This window comes from Labeo rohita, chromosome 15 (assembly GCF_022985175.1).
Source record: "Labeo rohita strain BAU-BD-2019 chromosome 15, IGBB_LRoh.1.0, whole genome shotgun sequence".
NCBI classification, from domain to species: domain Eukaryota; kingdom Metazoa; phylum Chordata; class Actinopteri; order Cypriniformes; family Cyprinidae; genus Labeo; species Labeo rohita.
In genome coordinates this window covers 30221047-30248808 of record NC_066883.1, presented here as the reverse complement: position 1 = coordinate 30248808, position 27762 = coordinate 30221047, and the positions used below count along the sequence as shown (strand labels likewise).

Genomic DNA, 27762 nt, shown 5'->3' with positions numbered 1-27762 from the left:
GTTACTTAAAAAATGCATTGTTTTATACATATTTTGGACTGTAGGGGGCGCCATTATTTCGATTACATGAAACTGTTGACTTGTTGAGTTACTGGTGCTACCTGTTGCTATTTTCACCAGAACACAACTTGGAAAAAAAAAATACTGATACAATGCCACATTAGCAGACCACAGCTACTAAAAAGAGCTTACAAATGGCAGAGACGAGACACGCTAGATGCCATCCTGGCAGGATGTAAACGTGCCGACTCTTGTAATGACGCCACTACCACTGAAGGAGTTTCTCAGCGTGGATTTCACTCAATATCCAGGGCGTTCAGACTCCTTGTAGGGAAAAATCAATGGTACGACACTTGGTTTAAGCCTACGCTTATATCCATCACCACCTGTTAGCTCTTTCAGTAGCTGTGGTCTACTAAAAGCCTCAAAGGCATCAGGGCTAAAGTGGAAAGAACAAAGACGCAGGTCTTTAGGAAGTTTTATTTGTCCACAGGCATCTTTCCATTCTTTTCTTACATCGCTTCTAGACTTACATTGCTTCTCTTGTTGCCCTTTGACTGAAAATTACAACCAAAAGCCGTACAATGTGGCATCATATCAGTATTTTATTTTCCAAGCTGTGTATTTTGAGTTGTGTTACGGTAAAAATAACAACAGGTAGCGACAATAGCTCAACAAGTGCAACCATTTGACATTGTTGGACATCTTTCATGGGTTTTCTACTACATATTTCAGTAAGAGACACCATTTGTGTTATATTAAGCTGTACAAGGTCTTAATATCTGAGGTTCCTTTTAAAGTACTCAAATTTAAGTATTAATTTAATTCCTGGTTATGTTGGAATGGAGGTCATTACAATCTTAAAATACCTGAATGGATACAAACTATGAAGTTGTGAATTTGTCTACTTGTTTACCTTTTTCACAGTGTTGTCCGGTCCAGCCCAGTCCACATCTACATGTCCCATTCACAGGGTCACACAAGCCTCCGTTCGCACACGTACAGAAACTCCGACACTGCGTTCCATAGCGCCCTCTAGGACACACTGCACGAGGACAATTTCACATTTAACAGCAATAATTTGTCATAACAAAAATGCTTAATATGCATAAATATGAGAAGTGTTGTTTTGTTTCATCATGTAGCAATTCACGCAGGTTGTGGAAACAACTGGATGTCTTGGCTGTATCTGTACGCTCTGTGTTTCAGCAAGGCGCATGGATCTGTCTTCAATTTGGACCACATGAGGATGGTTTACCAAGCACTGATTAATCCTCATCCAGCACTAAATTATACTGTCAACACTTAATTTCCACTGGATATCTCATTTTAGCCTGAAACCATACTTATTCCGTACAGGAAAAAAAAGAAGTTGTGGCCTGGTGAGCTTAGCGAATTTATTTATTTTTATCCTGGGCTACAGTGCATGACCGAAAAAATGTACAACAGCTCATGTTCATAAGTTAAGAAAAGCCCTATTTGAATAGCACCAATCTTGTGAATGGTACATTTGTGTTTCATGGGTATAAACTACCAAAGTTTGGGATTGGTAAGATTTATTAAAGTTTTTTGAAAAAAGCATCTTATTATTTGATCAAAAACACAGTAAAAATAGTAATACTGTAAAATATTATTTTATATGTATTTAATTTATATATATATATATATTTAATGTATTTTATATATTTATTAGTGCTGTCAAACGATTAATCGCTATTAATCACATGCAAAACAAAAGTTTTTGTTTACATAATATATGTGTGTGTACTGTGTATATTTATTATGTATATATGTATATATTTAAGAAAAATATGTTATGCTTATATATTAAAAATATTTTGAAATCTTTTGAATGGAAAAAATGCATCATAGTTTACACAAAAATTGTAAGTAGCACAACTATATATATATATATATATATATACAATTTTTATACACACACACATGTATATATATATATATATATATATATATATATAGCTACTTACAATTTTTGTGTAAGTAAGAACAGAATTTAATTGAAATATAATAGAATTTATAACATTTAAAAAAAAATCTTCAATGTAATTTTTTAAATTGCACTTTTAAATACATTTTTTAAATTATTTTATTATTACAATTATTTATTATTACAATTATTTTGTATTTTGTAAATTTAACGTTTTTTCTCATTTATTCGACCTGTCAAATATTATAACTAAATCTGAATTCATCACTTTTTTTGTTGCACCTTTGTTACGGATTTATACCTTTTGCTAACTTTCTGGGCCAAATACAGTAAATTAATTTATTCCTTTAATCATATACATTCCACATCCAGACAACAGACACTCTACCGAGATCCCAAATCCTGTCCAAATGAGTACAGGAAAACACGTGTTAATTCTATGCTAATAATTGTTAATCCATCCAAAAAGTCATTAAGACGGTACTGTTTTTCAGTTCAGGATGTGTGTTCATTGTTATACTGTACCAGGACAAACATTCAGCAGACTTTCCCTCGAGCCAAACACCTCATTGTTTTATCTATTAACTATGTCCTGGTCCAGACGGAAACTTCCAGTAACAACAAGAGCACAGATGGCATTATTTTCAAATAAACTCTGAATTTCTCAATTACTACAATTAGCACAGGCCCTCTCATCCCTCAAAATGCATTTAAAGAGCTAGCCACACATGCGATCGCTCGATCACAAACAGCCACACACACGTGCACAAACACACACACGGCACACACAAGTTTACTTAAGCTCTAGATCATTAGTGCAATGGCAAAGTGGGTCCGATTTGGCAGCGCAGCAAAAGAGCAATCATGTTTCTTTGGGTAATTTAGATTGGGAAAACAATAAGCCAATCGCTTTGATTCGCTTGCTTATTTATTTGTTTCCTCGCCAGCAGATCCGCCGACACGGAACATAGAGAACCAGCTACTTATAGTTGTCTGTAAACATTAAACATGGGGAACGTAAGCAGTGGCACGTCTGCGAGACGCTCCGCGCCCGCGTTTTCGAGGAGGCTAAGAAAATCCCTCCTGGAAAGTCCCGTTCCATTCCCACTGATGAGTGATGAAACACTAAGATTAGGAATCTGATCTCTCGCTTCTGTTCTTCAGGAAAAGGGCCGCTGCGATCAAATTCCCTCACGCAGGAAACTGGAGAAATTTGTTAACTAAATATTGTAAATAAGCCCTGGGAGAGAATCAGGAGGAGGGTAAATAGTGCCTTCAAGTACAGGACTGGGAGACGCGATGCATTTCGATGTTGTTTTGCTTATGAAGTCATCATAACACTTATGGTTTTCACAACCTAACAAGATAAAGATGTGAATGTTGTATATTTTGAAGGGAGGGACCATGGATGGGTGAAGGCACAAAATAAAAGAAGTAATGAATGGCTGAGGGTGGAAAAGTTGGCAAGATAAGTGGGGAAAAAGCAAATAAGAGGAATGAAAAGGAAAAAAGTGGAACAGCTATTCACAATGTTGTTATTGTTAACTGAAACTATTTTTTTCATTATTTGAAATTAAGGTGAAATAAAATAAAAAATTGACAACTAACTGTAATAAAATAAGATGAAGAGCTAACATTACTATAAATAAAACTGAAATAAAAATCTAAGTAGAAAAAAAAAATACTGTAATCATTTAAAAATAATGCTAAAATAACCTAAAACATACCTTGTTCACAGGAAGGTCCTGTTCTACCAGGGGCGCAGTTACACCTCCCCGTCTCTGGGTGGCACTGTCCTTGCTCTCCACACAAACACACCTGAGCACAGTCTCTCCCATAGTGACCTGTAGGACAACCTGAGAAAAAATTCAGAGAAAAAGAAAAACAAATTCGCTACACTGTAAAAAACAATTTGTTGAGTCAACTTAAAATAATTTGTAACCTGTCAACTCAGAAAAAGTTTATTCAACTTGAAATGTTAAATTACACTAAGTGACAGCTTAGATATTTGAGTTGAATCAACTTAAAATTTTAAGGCAGCGGGGTTGCTTACCCATCTGCTAAGTTTAGCAAACACAAATATCTAAGTTGTTACTTAGTACAACTTAACATTTCAAGCTAACTAAACTTATTTTAGTTGACTGAACTTAAAATTTTAAGGCAGCAGGGTAACAAATTATTTTAAGCTGACTTAACAAATTATGTTTTTTATTTTTTACAGTGTAGAAATGCAGAATGAAACAGCGGGCTCTTTTTTTTTTTTTTAAAGGAGACGCATTATGCACATTTTTACAATATAAAAATCTCAGGTGTCCCCAGAATGTGTCTGTGATTTTTCAGCTCAAAATACCCCACAGATCATTTTTTATATCATTTTGAAAAAGCCTATTTTGAGTGGAAGCAGAAAAACTGTTTTTGTGCATGTCTCTTCAAACGCAAATGCACTCGTACCTCAGATTGCTAAAAACAATGTTTGGTTTTGATTATCATGTCTATCGTGCTGAAATCATGCATTTTAAAGCCATATCAGTTTAAATTTTTGATAAACGGTTTTCTGTGTGCAGAGTAGGCGTCTGTCACTCTGCACGTGAGTACTAAATTTATTTCTCTTTCATGTCTTATTGTGCTTAAACTGTCAAATACACTCACACAGGAGCTACAACAACAGTCAGTTATGTATGTGAAGGTAAACAGCTGGGAAATATATTGCATGTTTATATTAGATCTGTGTGGCAGCAGCGTAATATACAATAAATAATTCAATAAATCCACTGCTTTCTTGTCTCCTCTGAGGCTGGGACTCTAAATAGTGCTCTGTGCTCGTCTGTGTAGCCAACGACAGAACAGTTAGCATGCTTTGCTTGAACTTTCACCATGATGTTAGAACTGGTACATCGTTGTCACTTGCAAAAACACAATGGCGGCGCCGTGGGTTGAAACATGCAGATTAATGGTCTATTCTTCTTCACATTTTCTGGGTTGGATGCACCGGGGACCCAATTATAGCACTTATACACGGAAAAAGTCATATTTTTTAAAAGCTTTAAAGTCACCTTTAAAAGCTAAGCTACATTTAATTTGATACTTTCTTGAGATGCTAAAAAAAAGCAGTAAGATGCAATGTCTGTCTGATGTATGTTTAAATAGACTGACAGTTAACGTGGCCACACACACTTGGGCAATTGATTATCAGGATCTTACTAGTGCTGCAGTTGGGTCCCAAGTATCCCGGCTGACAGATGCAAGAGCCAGTCTTGAAGTCACATTGGCCTCCATTGGCACATCTACACCTCTTCTTACAGTAGGGGCCGTAGGTGCCCTCTCGACATCCTGTAACAAATTGTATACATTTTCGTACATTTAGAAAACAATGCATAAACATATAAATTGTACTCATAACTACATAACATACAGATACACTACCATTCAAAAGTTTGAGGTTGGTAAAATTTAAAAAAGTTTTTAAAAATGCTCTTACATCAAAAAACTATAATATTGTGAAACATTATTACAATTTAAAATAGATGCTTTTTATCTGAATATATTTTAAAATGCAATTTATTTCTGTGATGCAAAGGTGAATTTTTAGCATCATTACTCCAGTCCTCAATGTCACATTATCCTTCAGAAATCATTCAAATATGCTGATTTAGAGTTCAAAAAACATTTCTTATTATCAATGTTGAAAATGGTTGTGCTGCTTAATATTTTTGTAGAAACTGCAATACAATTTTTTCAGTATTTTTGGATAAGCAGAAAGCTCAAAAGCATTTTTTTATAATAGAAATCTTCTGAAACATTGTCTTTACTTTCACTTTTGATCAATTTAATGCATCCTTTTTTTCATAAAAGTATTTATTTCTTACAGAAAATATATTTTGACCTCAAACTTTTGAATGGTAGTGTATATGGTTATATACTCATTTTCTATTAGCTTAGTTCTAGACGAGTTGATTGAACAACTATTATTAGGTCAAACAGTTGAGATCTGCAGAATACGTCTTACTGAGGTGACAGCGGTTGCCATAGTAACCAGGTAGACAGGTGCATTTCCCAGTGACGTGGTGACAGCTGTACTGATCTCCAGAACATGTGCACGTCTGAGAACAGTTCGGGCCGAACCTGCCCTGAGGACACACTGAGAGAGAGAAAACATGAGAAACTGACACAATACATGCAGAGATGACTTTAAAAACGTGTGTGGGTTTTCCATAAAATGTCAAGTCGTCTAGACACATTCCTGAAAAGGCATCAGGCCTCAGACAGGAAGGAGATATGATATGATATAAACGGGAGGCTAGACATTTTATTTAACGTCATTCAGACATGCTTACTTTCATACATTTTCACATATGTCTGGAGTATCTGACAGAAACCAGGCCATAGGAGTGCGATTTGGATATGTGTCCACTACATACCACAAATCCATATCACACACACACACTGAAAGAAGCTTATATAGGAATACATGAGACATGAGTGTATTCAGGGCTCAACTATATATATATATAACTGAAGGTTCAAACGCTCGCTCAAACTATGAAGCTGGGGGTGAAAACTTTTGAACAGAATGGAGATGTGTACATTTTTCTTATTTTGCCTAAATATCATATTTCTTTCATTTAGTACTGCCCTTCACAGGCTACAGAAGATTATTTTAAGTTAAATTTATCCTGATCTTCAAATTCCAAAAGTTTTCACCCCCCAGCTCTTAATGCCTTGTGTTTCCTTCTGAAGCATCAGTGAGTGTTTCAACCTTCTGTTATAGTTGCATATGAGTCCTTCAGTTGTCCTCAGTGTCAAAAGATGGATCTCAAAATCATACAGTCATTGTTGGAAAGGGTTCAAATATACAAAAATGCTGGAAAACCAAGCAATTTGTGCAACCTAAAGAATTTTTCTGAAGAACACCAGGCGGTTTAACGGTTCAGGACAAACAAGGTTTTTTGTGTTTTACACAAAAAACACAGCTGTGGATCATTCAGTGTTAAGAATCAAGGGTATGCAAACTTTTGAACTGGGTTATTTTAATAAATTCAACTATTATTTTCTCTTGTGGACTATATGTAAACATCTTTTCTGTGAAATATCTTATTCAAGTCAGTACTAAATAAACAATAACATGCATTTTGTATGATCCCTCTTATTTTGGTAAAATAATTAACATCTTTAATGATTCTGAAAGGGGGACGTAAACTTTTGGCCTCAATTGTAGTGTATATACATGCATACAACATTACAGCACTGTAACTTTCAATCTTATCACAAAACAAATGTGTAAGTTTCCAAAACATAAAAACACATGTACGACAAGTCAACAATCTAGCATGTAGCAAAAAAGCCCATCTGGAAAAGAGATAGGGCTGTCAACTGGATTCAGTGTCATCCTTATTGTTGAGACTAATACATATCTGTGTTTATTCATGTATAAATGTGTGTGTGTGTTTGTGTGTATGTGTGTGTATTCACCCAAGCGGCATGTGTAAGAGATAAGTTCAGACTCCAGACTAAAGAGAATAATTAGACTGTTGTCATTAGCCGTGTCTACTGCAGTGTGTATGTGTGTGTGTTCATGTCTGTTCCAGACTTCTTATCCTTACACAGACAAAAACAAAGCCTGCTGTTTGAGTTGGCCGCTCAGCGCTAACCTTTATCAGATGTCTCACATCCACAGAGAGAGAGAAAGAGAGAGTGAGAGGGGTGGGCGGGTGTTGAAAGAGAGTCAGGGAGCAAAACCCCAGCGTGTGTAATGTAAAAATGATAGAGAGACACAGGGAGAAGTGAATTACAAGCGAAAGAAGGCTGTTTGTACATCTTTTTAGTGTATTCTAGAGTGATGAATTGAATGAAACGTTACTGTAAATTAAAAATTAAGTCTTAAATTAAAAACGGATGTTAGTCTTTTCTTCCCTTTGTTTTGATTAGGCTGCTCAGATGAATGGATGTATAAATGGATAGATCACTGATTCCTGAGTACTCTGACAAAACAAGCAACATATGGGATTAGGGGTATAATTCTCATTTTTTTTTTTTTTTTTCCCTCACAACATTTGTGTTATAAATACTGGAAAATCTAGACTACAACGTGATTTTAAACCAATTTTTAGCTCAGAAAGTCACTACAGTCATATCCAAAATGTTTTATAGCATACATGTATTAAGTAAAGCAGTCATTTTTGTTTCTTTCTGGTGTTTCTACAGTAATGAGACCTATTTAAATTAAAGGAAATCGTTTTAGATATTAGGGTTGTAACAAAAACATATAAAAAAATCAACAAAAATCAAAAAAGCACAATTTCATATATAAGGCTAACTGTATTATTGCCTGACTTTATATAAGTTTTTAAATAAAAAAATAAATATATATATAACATATATTTCAAAACCTTTTTTATATGGTTTCACTCCATATGTTTTACTATTTTATATATACACTACCTGTCAAAACTTTTTGAACAGTAAGATTTGTAATGTTTTTTAAAGAAGTCTCTTCTGCTCAACAAGCCTTCATTTATTTGATCCAAAGTACAGCATAAACAGTAAAATTTTGAAATATTTTTATTATTTCAAACTGGTTTGAATATATTTTAAAATGTAATTTATTCCTGTGACTTCAAAGCTGAATTTTTAGCATTATTACGCCAGTCTTCAGTGTCACATGATCTTTTAAATAGTCATTCATTCAAATATTCTGATTGGCTGTTTAAAAAACATTTATTATTATTATGTTGAAAACAGCTGAGTAATATTTTTAAGGTTTCTCTGATGAATTGAAGGTTCAGAAGAACAGTATTTATCTGAAATAGAAATATTTTGTAATAATATAAATGTCTTTATCATCACTTTTGATCAATTTGAAGCATCCTTGCTAAATAAAAGCATTCATTTCTAGAATTTCTTTCCCAAAAAAACAAAAACAAAAAAACAATTATGCTGACTCGAAGCTTTTAAATGCTTTTTATTTTTTTATGAAAGCTTTTTATTTCAGATAAATGCTGATCTATGGATCTTTCTATTCATCAAAGAATCCTGTTTTAAATATTGATGATAATAATAACAATAAAAATGTTTTTTGAACAGCAAAACAGCATATTAGAATGATTTCTGAAGGATCATGTGACACTGAAGACTGGAGTAATTATGCTAAAAAAATATAGCTATGATCACAGGAATAAATGACATTTTAAAATATATTCAGATAGAAAGTTATTTTAAATAGTAAAATTATTTCACAATATTACTGCTTTTACTGTATTTTGGATCAGATAAATGCAGGCTTGGTGAGCAGAACAGACTTCTTTAAAAAACTTACTGTTCAAAAACTTTTGACTGGTAGTGTGTGTATACATATATATATATATCTCATAGGAATAAATCACATTCTATAATATATTAAAACTGACAGAAATGCTTTAAACTGTAATGATATTTCACAATATTACTGTTTTTACTGTATTTTAGATCAAATAAACACAGCCTAGGTGAGCATAAGAGACTTCTTTCAAAAACTTTTTTTTCCTTACCGATCCTCAAACTTTTGAGTGGCAGTCTGTATAAAAATATTTATATTGCATCTGTTTAATATATATTAGTCTACGTGAAGTACTGAGTTACGATCTTACAGGTGGTAGAAAGTGTTGCTATTTTAAAACCTTATGAATCAGAAGGATGAATGAAATAGAGAAAGGTCTTACTCGTCTCACAGCTGTTCCCAGTGTACCCTGCAGGGCAGCCACATCTGCCCGTCACATGATCACAGGCCACGCCCCCCAGACAGATGCATCTTTGCTCACAGTTCCTACCGAACCATCCAGATGCACAGGCTATACACAAAACATACAGACAGTGAGAGAGAAAGCAGATGGATTGCGGAGTGAGCAGCCCGCGTTCAGCCATGTGAACATTCCAGCATGTAATGGAGACAGAATACAGTAATTTGTGTGATGACATGTGAATCGCTGCTATCAGTGCTTACAAACTCCTCACTATAAATCACCATAATCACTTACATCTTACTAACTACAGCCAAATAAAGCACTCTGAGTGAGTCTGTGAGAGGGGAAGACAGATGTGTTTATGAGTATATAGGGTCTTTGAGGTGGTGGTGAAGCACGTTTGTGTGTTTTGTGTAAGGGAAGGGCTATTTATGTGTAGATATTAAATAATAATAGATGAGTATTTTAGATTTGAATTAGTGAGTGTGTGTGTTTAAGCTCACTCTGTTGGCAGCTGGTTCCTGTCCACCCAGGTGTGCACCTGCACTGGCCACTCACAGGGTCACATGACCCTCCATTGTGGCAGTTACATGATTGACTGCAGTTGGGACCAAATGTACCTAATGGACAAGCTATAACACAAACACATATTTATATTAAAGCAAACTTTTAAAAATCTAAATATGTAGTACTTTGTGCAATGCAAAAATGTTTGTCTTCATTTACTCACATACAGATACATATTCATTGATGCAACAGATGCTCTAAATACCCATCTTATGCTTAATTTACTTAGCCTCAAGTCATCCAAGATGTTCATATCTTTCTTTCTTCAGTCAAAAAGAAATTAATGTTTTTGAAGAAAACATTCCAGGATTTTTCTTCATATAGTGGACTTCAGTGGGAGCCAATGGCTTGAAGAGCTTCAAAGGGCTCTACACAATCCCAGCTGAGGAATAAGGGTCTTATCTAGCGAAACGATCGGTCATTTAAAAAAAAAACATTAAAAATTCCATACTTTTTAATGACAAATGCTTATCTTGCACTAGCTTGACTTCCTGCAATCCACTGGAAAGGTCAAAGGCCCAGTGTTTACAAAGTGAACATGCAAAGATTGTAAAGCGCCCTTCACAAAAACGGTAAAACAACGTTGGATGATATTGAAGTTGGAGAAAAAAATGAGATGGAGTTTTGCACCGGAGTACACAGATGAAGCAGCTCTTGATATTTCCGATGTGATTACGTAACACGTGAAGTCGTGGAAGAGCATCACAGAGCTAGTGCAAGATGAACATTTGTGGTTAAAAAGTATATACATTTTTATTTTTTTTAGAAAATGACCGATCATTTCACTACATAAGACCCATATTCCTCAGCTGGGATCGTGTAGAGCCCTTTGAAGCTGCATTGAAACTGCATTTTGGACCTTCAACCTGTTGAAGTCCACTATATGGAGAAAAATCCTGGAATATTTTCCTCAAAAACCTTACTTTCTTTTCTGAAGAAAGAAAGACATGAACTTCTTGGATGATTTGGGGGTGAGTAAATTATCAGAAAATGAACTAATTCCTTTAGGTTTCTAAAAGTCTCTTGTGAATTTATTTATTTGCTCAAAAACACTAAAAAACATTAATATTGTAAAATATTATTACAATTTAAAATAACTGCTTTAATGTATTTTATTTCAACGTGTAATTTATTCCTGTGACAAAGCTGAGTAATAAGTACACTAAATATAATTAGCGATTGATGCTATTTACAGTAGGTGAAAATAGCATTTTTTCTTAGCAATAGATGCTATTTACACTAAGTGCAAAAAGCAATGGATTCTATTTACACTAAGTGTAAATGGTGATATATTCTACTGACACTATGTAAAAATAGCAGTATGCAGTATGCAGTGATATTAGTTAGTTGCTATTTAATCTAATACTTTTTATTAACAGGATTAAATAGATGCCGCCTTATTGAGACAATAAAGACCTCCCTACACCAACCCCTAACCCTAACCGATAAACATAGCGAGGCAGTTTATTTTCCACTTTTCGATTATTTCCTTCATTTTATTGAAAATAAATGCCTTTCTGATCTGATATGTGATGTGACCTGGTGCTTTATGTAAAATATGGTAAATTTAATTATATTATGCTGTAGCAGGGCTCGACAATATGGAGTGCCCGATGGCCCGGGGTCAGCGTGAAAGATGCTCGGGACATTTGGCGAATTTGTCACTGGCCCGATTGTTGAGCCCTGTGTAGTATTAAAAAGTACACAAACAATGGGGACCATTTGCACCAATAAAACAATCATATTACGGTTATTACTCCCACCCACATTAAACTTTATCCAGGCTACAGTGTGGCACAAGTATATAAGCCTGTGAAGTGTAAAAAACCCTTATGTGTCCAGTTAACAAAAATGTGTTTTAACACACTTTATGTGATGCCTGTAAGTGATTCAGACTTAGCCTGACTGCATTAACTTTAGCAGACATGCTACCACAAAACGAAGTATAAATGACAAAAAGCAGACGCAAATCAAAATAATGATTTAAGATTTCCATGCTTTAAAAAAAAAGAAAAGAGGGCTACAAAACTAACTAATAACATCACTCGACTCCAGAGAGGTTTCATCACGGTTGAGATTACCCTACAAAACATGTCATGGGAAAGCCAGACGTAAAAATAAAACTTCTGAGAGAGGGATCTTTAACACAAACCTCACTTCATTAAAAAGAGAGGGAGAGTGAAACAGCAAGAGAGATAAATCTTTATTGGGCCCCTGATCTATTAAACTACTGACGGGAGATCGCATGAGAAGACGGTTGGTACTAAACCAATGTGCCGCAGAGCTCTCTTTAAAAAGCATCTTAGCCTAATAAAATACTGACAGATGCACAAACGGAACGCTCCTAAAAAGCATCCTTGCATGGTAAACACAAACATACACAGATGAGATATGCCGACGGACGTGTTTAACCTTTCTGCAGCCCACCGGGGGGCATTTCCCCCTCTTTATACGCACAAACACATGCTTTAAGAAATGCATCGGCGTGTCTGTGAGGTGATAAACTGTCTAGGAGGCCTGTGTTTGGGTGAGCTGCTTTCAGAGATTGTTGGGTTATTTCTGTGCGAGGATGCGGCGTTCAGCCGGAGATGAGCCTCCAATCACACCCCGTTTTAATGATGTGGGCGGCTTACCCAGAATGCATTGCGGCGGTGCCCAGCCGGGGGTGCAGCGGCAGGCGCCTGTGATGTGGTGACAATGGGCCTCGTTCCCGCACTGGCACATCTGCACACAGTCCTGCCCGTAAAACCCAACAGGACATCCTACAGAGGAGAGGAGATTTGAGTCAGCAACGTCTCTGTGTGTGCGTTGTAACGAGCAGTACATCATTGGAAAGTCACGCTCACGAGAGCCAACTGGATGTCAACGTTCTGATTCGAATATAATTAGGTTAGTGTTTTACTAGCATCCGTGCGGACGTATCCATCTTTCATCCCTTCATCCTGCTCATCTTTCTTTTTCATGTCTCATTACCTACCGAATGCTCGGCGTGTGAATTGCTCTCATCAGCATTAATTGTGTGATCTCATTCGCCACATGTGCGGCACATCCTCACCACAACAAAGCCGACGTGTGTATGAGGAAGACAGACAGACAGACATTTCTAGGAAACCAGAACACCTGCTGAGTCCTCAGGTTCACTGTCTGGGTACAGAAATATGCCTCCTGTGCAAATATTCCCCGAACTCACATTTTTTCACTTAAATCACAGGTTTTTCAACTCACACTTCATGCAAAACTCACATAAAAATGTAGTGCACCTGGCCAAAAATGGTGTTGTATTAATGCTTGATGAACAGTTTTTTTTTAGTCAGACTTGAAAAATAAAATAAAATAAAATAAAATAAAATAAAAAGCTCATTTAGCTAACATAAAAGTTTTGGCTTATGAATGTTGGATATTTTTAAAAGGCAGCTTTATCAAATCACACTTCATGCACAACAAAATCTAGTGGCTAAAATGTATATTTCTTGCTTTAAAGGGTTGCAAACTAAACTAAACTAAACTAAACTAAACTAAAAAAAGGTTTGTCATGAATGTTGGACATAACTAAAGCCCAGCTTTTTCAAATCACACTTAATGCACAACAAAATTTTGTGGCTAAAATGTATACATCTTATGAATATTAGATATTTTTCCAAATAAAGCCACAACTAAATCGAGTGGCTAATATGTATATTTCTTGTTTTAAAGTGTTGCTTACAAAAAAAAAAAAAAAAAATATATATATATATATATATATATACACACACATATGTATATATATATATATATAATAAAAAAAATAAATGAATAAATAAAATAAAATTGTATACTTCTTGCTTTAAAGGATTGATTATTAAAATCAAATTAAATTAAATTAATAAAAATAAAATAAAATAAAATACTAAAATAAATTTAAACTTCCTGCTTTAAAGGGTTGCTTATTAAAATAAAATAAAATAAAATAAAGATTTGGCTTATGAATATTTTTCCAAATAAAGCCACAACAAAATTGAGTGGCTAAAATGTATGTTTCTCGTTTTAAAGTTTTGCTTTTAAAATAAAATAAAATAAAATAAAATAAATAATTTAAAGGGTTGCTTATTAAAATAAAATAAAATTGCTAATAAAATAAAATTGCTAATAAAAAAAAAAAAGGTTTGGCTTATGAATACTGAATATTTTTTCCATCTAAAGCCCAGCTTTGTTAAATCACATTTCATTCATAAAATCTAGTATATATATATATATATATATATATATATATATAAAATGAAATAAAATTGATTAATAAAATAAAATAAAATAAAATAAAATATATTTAGCCAACTAAAACACACCATCCACAGGTTCACTGTCTAGGTACAGAAATATAATTAAAATAGCATTTCTAAACAACAATAAATAAATAAAATTGTGAAAAGTGAACACGGTATACCATAATAGGCAGCTAAAAACATGCATGATAATTCATGCACAACAGGACAACAAAAATATATTAACATTAAGTACATTCATTCATAAGATTTTACAAAACATTTGAACCCTTTCTTGTTGGTCTTGGTCTTGTTGTCTGGCTGTTTGACAACGATCAGATTATCCAAATCAAAACTTAAGCAGTTTGCTTCTTTGGAACACATTATGTAATCTTGTTTACGTTTGTTTAGAAACATTGCCTTTGTTAACGCAGTGTATCCAATATGAACCTACAGTACACTTTGTACAGACTCCACTTACACGGCTACTGCCTTTCATTCACACACACACAAACAAATGAAATCGGAGTCTTTCTGTATGAGCACAAGTGTAGACAGACATCCATACAATCAGGCATGTGGCACGCAGATGCACGCGATCATAGGAGATCGGTTTTGTATTCCATCAGCCTGATAAGATCTTGTAAAGCGCGTGTGCGTGAGCGTGTAACGGCAGCGGATGGTTGTGATCGGCCTCAGCCGGTAAAATGTGTTTCACGGCTGAGGCCTTCAGAGATGGAGACCGATGATAGCACTCAAAAGCTGGCTAAAGACCCGCCACATGTGTGTGCGCGTGTGTGTGTGTCTGCTGTTATTCAGTCGGTTTGTATGATTAAGAAGCATGGAAGACATCTGAGCCTGTGGAACATGAGTGGAACTGCTGGCTACATCCAGATGAACTACCGAGTTGAAAACGTCCCAAAACGGACAGGGGAATGGAATTGTGGGCCTGCCGAGACTCGATCTCTGTAGTCACAGGCTGATTTATTAAAGATGAAATCTGTGAATGTAAAAGTCCACTATAAACCAAAACAATCTGCTTTTACGCGTCTAAATCGATGGCAGTGGAGTTGACGCAGATGGAGATGGAACGCTAACGGTCCCCTAAGACCTGGTTTTGCCCCATCCAGATCCTCTTTGTTAGATTTCAGTTGATTTTGGACAGTTCTACTACTCTTTTTCTCTGTTGTGCAGAATCTAGATCTGACCTGTCGGCCCTGGTTATCGTATGAATGATAGTTTGCTGCTCCGTCAACCACATCATATGAATACTAGTTATTTTGGCTTACATCCTGCAAAAAGACACTTTCAAGATTTTTCATGATTTGGACTACACTGGTTATGTTGTATGTTTTTGATTCACTGAAAAGGATTGGCCCAGGATAGTCATATTTTTCATGCTGTATATTTCTGATTTACTAAAAATCGGACTACACTGATCACGCTGTATGTTTTTGATTGACTAAAAAAAAACATTGGGAACATAGTAATTTGGTTATGAATTGAACTACATTAGTTGTGCTGTCTGTTTTAGATTCACTGAGAACAAGTTTTTAAAAGAATCATTTGTGACCCTGGATCACAAAACCAGTCGTAAGGGTCATTTTTTCAAAATTGAGAGTTATTCATCATTTGAAAGCTGAATAAATAAGCTTTTCATTGATATATGGTTTGTTAGGATAGGACAATATTTGGTCGAGATACAACTATTTAAAATCAGGAATCTGAGGGGGCAAAAAAATCAAAATATTGAGAAAATCACCTTTAAAGTTCTTCAAATAATGTTCTTAACAGTGTATATTACTAATCAAAAATTAAGTTTTCATACATTTACAGTAGGAATTTTACAAAGTATCTTAATGGAACATGATCTTTACTTAATTTCCAAATGATTTTTACCATAAAAGAAAAATCAATAATTTTGACCCATACAATGTATTTTTGGCTATTGCTACAAATAAACCCCAGCGACTTAAGACTGGTTTTGTGGTCCAGGGTCACATTTGTTCATGAATTGGACTACACTGATCACACTGTGCTTCTGATTCACTAAAAAAAACCTCATTAAAAATAAAAAAAAAGAATCATTTGTTCATAAATCGGACTACACTGATCACGCTGCATGTTCTTGATTCACTAAAAAACAGTTTTTTAAAACTGTCATTTGTTCATGAATTAGATTACGCCGATCACGCTGTATGTTTCTGATTACTAAAAAAAGAACACGTTTTTTAAAAAAAGGAATCACTTGTTCATGAATCGGACTACACTTATGCTGTTTGTTTTTGATTCACTAAAAAATAACTAATTTTTTAAAAAAAAAGAATCATTTGTTCATGAATTTTGGTGAATCATGAATGTTTTTGATTCACTAAAAAACACATTTAAAAAAAAAAAAGAATCATTTGTTCATGAATCGGACTACACTGATCGTGCTGAATGTTTTTGATTCACTGAAAAAAACAATTTAAAAAAAGAATCATTTGTTCATGAATCAGACTATACTGATCATGCTGTATGTTTTTGATTCACTAAAAAACACAATTTAAAAAAAAAAAGAATAATTTGTTCATGAATCGGACTACACTGATCATGCTGTATATTTCCGATTCCCTAAACAAACATTAAAAAAAATAAATAAATAAATAATAATTTGTTAATGATTCTGACTATACTGATCATGCTGTAAGTTTTTGATCCACTAAAAAAATCAGAATACACTGATCACACTGTATTTTTTTGATTTACTACAAAAGAACAGTTTTTCAAAAAAGTCAATCGGTTCATAAATTGCTCTACATGGATCACGCTGTATGTTTTTGATTCACTAAAAAAAAGAACTAGATTTTTAAAAAAGAATAATTTGTTCCTGAATCGGACTACACTGATTATGCTGTATGTTTTTGATTCACTTAAAAAAAAATAGTTTTAAAAAAGAATAATTTGTTCATTATTCATACTACACTGATCACGCTGTACGTTTTTGATTCACTAAAAAATAAGTTTTTTAAAACCATTATTTGTTCATGAATCAGACTACACTGATCACACTGTATGTTTTTGGTTACTAAAAAGAACTATTTTCAAAAAAGGAATAACTGGTTTATGAATTAGACTACACTGATGACACTGTATGTTTTAATTCACAAAAAAAAAAAGTTTTTTAAAACAGGTAATTTTTGTTCATGAATAATTTAAATAGAAGTTAAATAGTTTTTTATGAATCAGACTACAGACTGTTTTGATTCTCTAAAAAAAGGATCCGTTCAAAAGAGTCACTCATTTGTGAAACTACATTGGTTGCGCCTTGTTTGTTTGGAAAAAAAGTCTTTGATTCCTGTTTGCTCACTGAAACACTCACTCATCACAGACCGTTAAGCAACACAGAAGCACTATGTTTTTTTATGTGTCATAATGACATCAATGCAGGAAACTTAAATCATACGTTTAAAAACATCTAGCTATTAGGTCAGTCTGTGAATCAGACTACATTGGTTGTGCTGTATGTTTTCAACTCACTAAGTTCAAAGGAGTCATTTGTGAATCAAACTACAATGGTTGAGCTGGACATTTCTGATTCACTGTAAAAGGATCCGTTCATAAGAATCACTTGTTTCTGAATCAGACAACACCACTTGTGCAGTATGTTTCTGATTCATTAAAAAGAACCCATTTAAAAGAGTCATCTGTTTGTGAATCAGACTACACTGGTTTCACTGTATGTTTGTGATTCACTAAGAAGAACTGATTCAAAAGAGCCATTTGTTTGTGAAACAGACTACACTGGTTGCACTATAAGTATGTTATTTCTTTCAGCCCAAAAGGACAACTCAATAATTGTTTTCTTCCTATTATTTTGTGGTCGGTAACAATCGGTTATGTCATCACATTAGATTCAGACTGCAAACTGGCAAAATGAGGCTGTAGATTGAGCACTGGTGTGTGTGTTGCTGAAAACATGTGTGTGTGTGTGTGTGTGTGTGTTTACATGTGGTGTCTTTTTCTAACTAAGATAGGACTTCTAAGTTTGGCACTGTGTGTATGTCTGTGCATTGTGGTTTTCCAATAAAGTGCAGCAGCTGGATGTGGCTGTCTCATTAAGCAGAGGATGCTGTCATGGATCCAGCAGGGTGTGTCTGTGTGTGTATGTTTGTTAGATGTTTAGTCAGTGGCATAGATGAACCACTAGAAGGCAGATACGACGCTGTACCGTCAGGTCACTGAGGGCAAAACCTTCTTACCTGCTTCTAGTTCTTATTAACTACATGTTTTTTAAACACATGATCTTAGTTTCCTGCACTGATGTCATTATGACACACTAAGCAAACATTTTTTGCCTGTTTTCAAGTTGCTTGACTGTGTGTGATGAGTGAGCGTTTCAATGAGCAAATGCGAATCAAAAACATTCCATTTAAACACAGACACACACTCAGATTGCATGATGGGTGGGTTGCCCTCTCACACTGATTGAGACTTCCTGTTTCTCTGGTGAAGAAGAGGCCCCAGTGCATTAGAGGTACAAAAACACTACTTATGAGGAAAAGAGAGATGTTCAGGAAAATTATGTTCAAGGTAATATGCATTCAAACAGATATCACTAATTATTTTTGTATTTGAATGCATTTGTTTGTAACTCACTCTTTTCACAGTGTGATCCCATCCAGCCGGCGGTACAGGTACAAGCTCCACTGACGTGGTCACATTCGGCTCCGTTCTCACACTCACACACTAGTTTGCACTCTGCTCCATAATGACCCTCAGGACATTCTGCACAAAGCATTATGGGAAATGCAGATTTAGTACACGTGAATAGGATTTGGTTGAAATTATATATTCACGATTGCTGTGTCATGAAATTTAGCTCAAAACGTCAGTCTTGTTATTGTTAAATAAAACTAAACTTGTTTTTGGTAATTAAAATAAGGCTGAAAAATAATAATAATAATAATAATAATAATAATAATAAAAACTTAAACTTAAAAACATGCCTTTCCAGCTAACTGAAATTAGTACTAAAATTAAATCTGAAATAAAAATAATTCAAATTAAAAGGAAATACTTTTAAAAAATGAATAAAAATTGACAAATTAAAAAAAAAAGACTAATAAAAATTTACAAAAGCACATATTAAAATTACTAAAAAATTAAACTAAAGGTGAAAACTGTAAATATATATATTTTTTGAAATATAAAAAAAAAATTGACAAATGAAAATGGACAAAAACACATTAAAATTACTAAAACTTAAGCTAAAGGTGAAAACTGTAAACATAAAATAAAAACTAATTAAAATATTAATAAATTTACATAGAATATATTTTTATATATATTATTATATATAGTTGAACATATTAAAATGACTAAAACTTAAACTAAACGTGAAAACTTTACATATAAAAATAAAAGCATATATATATATATTTATGTGTATGTGTGTATGTGTGTGTGTGTGTGTCTGTCATTTTTTATATATGTAATTTATATATGTAATTTATATTATATATATATATATATATATATTTATAGTACTATGCTACATTGTGCTCCCATGACCTCATTATGTTGAATATGGGTAATAAGAATCATTAATATACAATTTCAGATTATTTTTCCAATTGTTAGTAGAAATTTCTTAATGTTTTGCTGTCAGATCAAAAGAATAAAACACAAAACATTTAAAAAAGGTTGGAAATTATGTCTGTAATTACTTTTACAATGAAAATAGAAGGTGGAATCAACACACATTGCACTCCCTTGTTTACTTTGGCCTAATACTGTAGATCCTGTATGTATGAAATACCTATTTTTCCCTCATTTTTGCTTACTCTGCACATTATACACTATTTTTTGCATACTGTACACATACTATATACATCAGAACTTGTAAGAGTAGTATATTAGTATGGTATTGGTATAATACTCAGTCAGTTCTGACTGTAGTTTTATTATTTTGACACAAGGTGGCGGTATTTGCTTTTTAATTAGCATCAGATTTAACATTTGAACTTGAACTTTTACATGTTGTACTATTTAAATAGTGCATCAGTGAATAGAATAAGACATTGAAACAAGGAGAGAGAATGAGAAAGAAACAAAACAGACTCACTCTTGTCACATTGTTCTCCAGTGTATCCAGCCTCACACACACAGCGCCCACTGGTGGCCTCACAGGTTACTGCATTACTGCCACACCGGCACAAACTGGCACAGCCTATGCCCCACAAACCTGCCTCACACACTATAGAGAGAATGTTTATTATTCTTTTGAATTCATATGTGACCCTGGAGCACAAAACCAGTCATGAGGATAAATTTTGTTTAATTAGATATATACATCATCAATAAATAAGCTTTCAATTGATGTATGGTTTGTCAGGATAGGACAATACTTGACTAAGATACAACTATTTGAAAATCTGGGGGTGCAAAAAAAAATCTACATATTGAAAAAAAAAATCACCTTTGAAGTTGTCCAAATGAAGTTCTTAGCAATGCATTCACATTGGCACATGACTTTCTGTCTATCCTGTCTGAAAACATTTACTCTCTTTTCTTGTCCTCCACAGAAACTGTAAAACGCTCTCTCTTAACCTTACTTCACTTACCCCCGAGGATGGGATAAAAGAGCCTGTTTTACCAAGACCAAACCATGATCTGTTTTAGCCATTGAGCCTAAAAAATTGTATGTAAGTGATCAAGAAGACTTAACTAAAACAGACATTTCAAATATGTTATTAAAACATGATGCTCTTTTCAAATCCATTAATTTCTCTCTTCAGTGAACAGAAGGAAAACCCATTTATAAACACACTCACACATAGTGTGTGATAATATATCATTTTCATAACAGATTAGTCCAGAATAAATCTAACTACATAAAACATTTATTCTGTGACACTTTTTCTTTAAAACAAAGTTACTGACTGACACTATGAAATGACTGCCACTTCCATCTGTCAGCATGTTGTCACGTGTGAGTGTTTAGAGCATCTGGTCTTTGGAATTTAAAAAAAGGACACATTGCCTGATGATTGACTGGTCACAGCTGATTTCTGATGCAGACATTATTGAGCTATTAAAACAACTGAGCCATTAAAGCAGTTCTGTGTACTGACATCTGACAGTCACTAGAGGGCGATGCAAAGCCATTATTGTTCCATTTGAAAAAAAAAGCTCAGAATAAAATATCAGCTTACTATTTACTGAATACTGCATAGTACAAAATTCATACTGCCTACAAGAACAGTTTTTTCCCCCAGGCAATTCACCTTATGAACAGTTAAATGTTCCCCCCATTGTGCAATATAATGTGCAATAACTTTTTATTTATTAGTTACCAACCCCATCCTAGCACATCCCTGCATCTCTACCTCTTTCTATTCTATTCTATTCTATTCTATTCTGTCATCTATAGCACAACTGTACATACCACTTATTTATTTATTTCTCAGTTTATTTTTCTAATTTTTGTCTATTTATATTTACAAATGTGTATTTATTTATTTTTCTAATTTTTGTCTATTTATATTTACATATGTGTATTTTATTCTCATCTTATGTTTATTGTCTGTATGTTGTTGCTGTCTCTGTGTACTGGAAGCTAATGACACTAAAACAAATTCCTAAATGCGCAAACATACTTGGCAATAAATGCCCTTTCTGATTCTGATTCTGATTCTATTTAAAAAATAGTAAGGGAAACAAGTAGGCATTATTAAACATTTACTTAAAGGGATAGTTCACCCAAAATTAAAATTCTGTCATTAATTACTCACCCTCATGTCGTTCCAAACCTGTAAGACCTTCGTTCATCTTCGGAACACAAATTAACATATTTTTGATATCTGCATAGACAGCAATGTAACTGACACGTTCAAGGCCCAGAAAGGTAGTATGGACATTGTTAAAATAGTCCATGTGACATCAGTGGTTGAACCTTAATTTTATGAAGCTACGAGAAGACTTTTTGTCTTCAAAGAAAACAAAAATAACTTTATTCAACAATTTGGAACATTTAAGTTGCGTTTCATCAAAAATATCTTAATTTGTGTTTCAAAAATGAACAAAGGTCTTACATGTTTGGAACTTCATGAGGGTGAGTAATAATTGACATTTCATATTGTTTCATTCATTTTGTCTGTTTAATTCAGCAAGTGGTGTGCAATTATTATATTTTAAATAAAAATGATCATTTTGCATTTTTATTTAAATTTTCTGATAGAATCAAATTGCATCTGATTTTACTTTACATTTATTTAAAAGATTAAGCAATAGAATTCAAAATGGAATACTAGCATACTGTTATTACTATTTGTGCCATATAAAATGCTATTATATAATTTGCTATTTAAAATTTAGCTGAAGTCAAGCACATTGCATTGTGAGTTGCAGTATTATGTGTGCTATAGGACCTGCTTCTTCAAAAAAAAAACATGGGTAGTATGCAATATATGTACAGATTTATGTACAGAAAAACAGTAATATTATGAAATATTATTAATAGTTAAAATAAGTGTTAAAATAAGTGAAATAGTGAAAAGTGAAAAATAAGTGAAAAGCTGAATTTTCAGCATCATTACTCCAGTCTTCAGTGTCACATGATCGATCAGAAATCATTCTAATATGCTGATTTGCTGCTCATTTCTTAGTATTATCAATGTTGAAAATATTTGGAGACCATGATTTTTTTCAGGATTCGAAAAGAAAGTTCAAAAGACAATTTATTTAAAATATAAATCTATTATAACATTATAAAAGTCTTTACTGTCACTTTTGATCAATTTAATGCACCCCTGCTAACTCAGACATTGTGTATGATCATGAGTCTTACCCAGCTGGCATTTCTCTCCATGGTATCCGGCTGGGCACGTCTTCTGGCACTCTCCAGTTTTAGGGTCGCACGGCTCACCATCAGAGCAGTTACATCTCTCGTGACAGCCATCGCCGTAGTATCCTTTCTCACATTCTACACAGCATATACATTCATACAACATATATCTCCATGTACTTGTCAGACACAACTGTTTCAAATGGCTGTAAAAACATCACCTACCTTCCTGACAGCGGTCGCCAAGGTAACCAGGTTTGCAAGTGCAGGTGCCTTTTTGTGGATCACAAGCAACAGAGTTTTCCTGCAAACACTGGCATTCCTCCAAGCAACCCGAACCGTGGGTCCATTTGGGACATGCTAATGTGGAGAAACACCATTTACTGATTTAAAAGAGATTTTTTAAGGATTAGCTCACCTCCAGAATAAAAATTTTCTGATAGTTTACTCACCCCCATGTCATCCAAGATGTTCATGTCTTTCTTTCTTCAGTTGAAAAAAAAAAGTTTTTTTTGAGGAAAACATTCAAGGATTTTTCTCAAGCATTTTTGGGTAAAAGTATATCAATTTTACATTTTTTTTTTTTAGAAAATGACTAATAGTTTCTCTAGATAAGACCCTTTGAAGCTGCACTGAAACTGCAATTTGGACCTTCAACCCGTTGATCCCTATTAAAGTCCACTATATGGAGAAAAATCCTGGAATGTTTTCCTCAAAAACCTTAATTTCTTTACAACTGAAGAAAGAAAGCCTGGGGCTTGGATGACATGGGGGTGAGTAAATTACCAATAAATTTTTATTCTGGAAGTGTACTAATGCTTTAATAATTTTGACTGATTCACACTATCTTAGCATACTAAACACTTACGCAGGTGACAGAATTTGCCATAGAGGCCAGGTGTGCACAGACACCCTCCATACAGGCGATGACAACGTCCATTATTAGGGCAGTTACACCTTCTCTGACAGAACCTCCCATAGAAACCCTGTGGACAACCTGATGACATCAGATGGTACATCAGTGAATTCCAGTGTTCCTCTGGAATTCCATAAGGCGCATTAGATCACATGCTTGGAATTATCAGGTCTGATCGGAGAGGAATTTCAGAGACGGGGTAACAAATGACAGCTGGGAGAGATGAGGTTGATGGATGATGTGATGAAGAGAAGGAAAGGCCAAGGGCAGACAGAGAGGAAGTGGACAGGAAGGAGAAACCTAAACTCAAGAGCTCCAGTTAGTCTACTGATGGATGCTTTGCATTTATTTCTACATTTAATCATTTAGCAGACACTTTTGTGAGTTTTTTAGGTCCTACAGATTATAAAGGAGCAAACAAATGGATAAAAAAAGATTTTGATTTTAGTGATACTGTATTCTCCTTTATACAACAGTTCTTTCTGGACCTCGAATCTGATTGGAGCATGAGTGCTGAGAGGAGTGCAATATTCTAGTGATATCGGAACTTTATCTGAACATTCTACTGTTTTTATCACTCAGCTTGCTGTATTTCTCACAGCGAATGTCATGGCAGACGCCCAAATCCATCTGAAAGCTAAATAAATAAGCTGACCATTGATGTATGGTTTGTTAGGAAAGGACAATATTTGGCTGAGATACAACTATTTGAAAATCTGGCATCTGAGGGTGCAAAAAATCTAAATATCAGATCAAAATCACCTTTAAAGTTGTCCAAATGAAGTTCTAAGCAATGCATATTACTAATCAAAAATAGTTTTGATAAGTTTTGATATATTTACAGCAGAAAATTTACAAAATATCTTCATGGAAGATGATCTTTACTTAATATCCTAATTTTGACTTTTGTTGGCTTTTGCTACAAATATACCCATGCTACTTACAACTGGTTTTGTGGTCCAGGGTCAAAAATAATACTGTTTTCGTGTTACAGAATGTAGTTTTAAGAGTTTTTTAGGCAAGAAAGTACTTGTTTAGAATTCAAATATTCGGTTTGTTTATAAAGATAACGTTTCTTTGAAAACTGCTTTGACGTTTTTGAAGACGTGAGCTCCAGGCTCACATCTGTGAGCTTTCAGCACTCATGAACCCGCCAAGAGCAGCCTTACATTGGCCAGATCTTCTGGAATTTGCCACTGACACTGATGTCTCTACATTCTTAAAAATAAAGGTTCCAAAGGGTGTTTTTGCAGTGATGCCATATAAGAACCATTTTTGGTTCTCCAAAGAACCTTTCAGTGAACAGTTACTAAAAGAACCATTTTAAAGTACATTTAAAAAATCTAAAGAACCTTTTTTTGACTAAAAAGAAGCTTTTCTGCATTTGAAAGATTCCATGGATGTTCAAGGTTCTTCATGGAACCATCGATGCCAATAAAGAACCTTTATTTTTAAGAGTGTATAGTGGTAAAACATCAGATGTAATTCGTTTTGGGTAAATCTAATGGGCAGTCTTTGGTCTCATTCATCTATTATTTGTTCCAGAGCAAACACTTTTGGCTCAGGGCAAAATCTCATCATGTCATATCATATCATGTCAAATCATGTTATATTTTACGCAAATTTAATTCTGTATATCAGTGTACGTTTGACTGAATTGCCTATTTCTAAAAATAAAATATGTGACCCTGGACTGCAAAACTAGAATAAGATGTATACATCATCTGAAAGCTGAATAAATAACCTTTCTATTTATGTATAGTGTATATTTGTTATGATAGGACAATATTTGGCTGAGATACAACTATTTGAAAATCTGGAATCTGGGGTGCAAAAAAAAAAACAAAATACTGACAAAATCGCCTTTAAAGTTGTCCAAATGAAGTTCTTAGCAATGCATATTACTAATCAAAAATTAAGTTTTGATATATTTACGGTAGGAAATTTACAAAATGTCTTCATGGAACATGATCTTTACTTAACATCCTAATGATTTTTGGCATAAAAGAAAAATCGTTAATTTTGACTCTATTGCTACAAATATACAGAGCAACTTATGACTGGTTTTATGGTCCAGTGTCACATAGATTGTGGTGTAATGGGACTAAGACACTTGCAGAGTATCGAACCAGAAAAGCTTAGGAAAAACTAGAAGCAGCGAAAGAAAAAGAAATACATCTTCTCATATTCCTCTCCTTTTCCTCATGAGACAACATGAGAGGATGGAAAGGTAGAGCGATACAAAAAAAGAAGGGTATGAATACTGAAAAATGACATACAGTAAGTAGAGAGGAAAAAGGAAACGTCACAAGCCATGAAAAATGGAAGATGTTAAAAGAGAAGATGAGACATAAAGCATGTGTGCTGTACCGTTTTCACAGTGCAGACCGTGGACCCCTGGAGGACACAAGCACTTCCCCGTCACTGGGTCACAGCGGCCCCCGTTCTTACAAACACACAGACTGTTACACTGAACACCATATGTGCCCTCAGCACAAGCTAAAGGAGAGAGAGAGAGAGAGAATGCAAAAGTAAATACATGTTTAGGGTTCTCAGAGGAACCAGGGAGAGAGAGATATACAGCAGCCACTCCACTTTCTGTTGATTTTAGGGTGAATTAACAATGAGACGGCATGGAAAACTTAAATTGGGCTCATGTGAATTCACAGTGATGGGTGTGGAGGAGCTCTTTGGGCTGCAGCTCTCCAACATGCTGTCAATTTATGTTATAAACTGGTTGAGTTAGTGTCTCTACAGGAAAGACTTTGCTTAGAGTCATGGAACTGCTCTACTTAAGGGCTTGATGGGATTTCTGTATAAGTAAAGGTAACTGCAGGAGGGCTACAGCAGGGAGCTACACATTAGCTAGATGGGGGAAAAAGAAGAAAAGGAAAAAATTTGGGATTTTCAGCTGTATCTGATAAAATTGGTAACATCTAAATTAACTTGTTTAATCTGTGTATACATACATATATACATATATATATATTTATTTATTTTTTTTTCTCAACATACGGTATATGTATACATGTGTAAAAAACTAAAGCAGTGTTTTAGTATCACCCATTATTTTATTTTAGTATCACTGAGATATTCTTACAGTTTTATTAATATTTTGAATTAGTTTTTATGTTTATGTTTTTAAAGTTTGTTTTTATTTGAAATTTAAACTAAACTAAAATGAAAAGTTACAATTAGCTGAAATAAGTTTTAAAAAATTTAAATAAATTACTTTTTTTTTAAAGTTACTTTATATTTTTAATGTTTATTTCAAATAATGAAAATATGTTTATCGTTTTAAGTTTTAGTTAACTACAATTACCCTGCTCTCAATAATTTTGTTGTTTGCCATCGAAAAAATATAATAAATAATAAATGAAATAACTTAGCCTCCAATAAATAAAGAATCTTTTGCATTACAATATTTCAGAGTCTTTGTGAGTTGAAAAGAAGCATTAACTAAAAATCTTATTTGGTATGTTTTGTGTAAAAATGAAAAATTAAAGGGATATTTCACCCAAATATGAAAATTACCCCATGATTTATTCACC

General features: G+C 34.0%; 1 protein-coding gene across 1 annotated transcript in view; it reads right to left on the bottom strand.

Moving 5' to 3' along the window:
* megf6 (multiple EGF like domains 6) overlaps window positions 1-27762 on the bottom strand; it is a 74958-nt gene that overhangs the window by 12834 nt on the left and 34362 nt on the right. Inside the window, exons 15-27 of the mRNA XM_051130058.1 lie at window positions 26582-26710; window positions 24164-24292; window positions 23521-23655; window positions 23299-23433; window positions 20575-20706; window positions 19107-19235; window positions 12864-12992; window positions 10167-10295; window positions 9643-9771; window positions 5955-6086; window positions 5150-5278; window positions 3676-3804; window positions 917-1045 (exon numbers count right to left, since the gene is read on the bottom strand). Of these exons, the coding sequence (XP_050986015.1) occupies window positions 917-1045; window positions 3676-3804; window positions 5150-5278; window positions 5955-6086; window positions 9643-9771; window positions 10167-10295; window positions 12864-12992; window positions 19107-19235; window positions 20575-20706; window positions 23299-23433; window positions 23521-23655; window positions 24164-24292; window positions 26582-26710 (1695 nt within the window). The remainder of the gene's footprint in view (window positions 1-916; window positions 1046-3675; window positions 3805-5149; window positions 5279-5954; window positions 6087-9642; window positions 9772-10166; window positions 10296-12863; window positions 12993-19106; window positions 19236-20574; window positions 20707-23298; window positions 23434-23520; window positions 23656-24163; window positions 24293-26581; window positions 26711-27762) is intronic.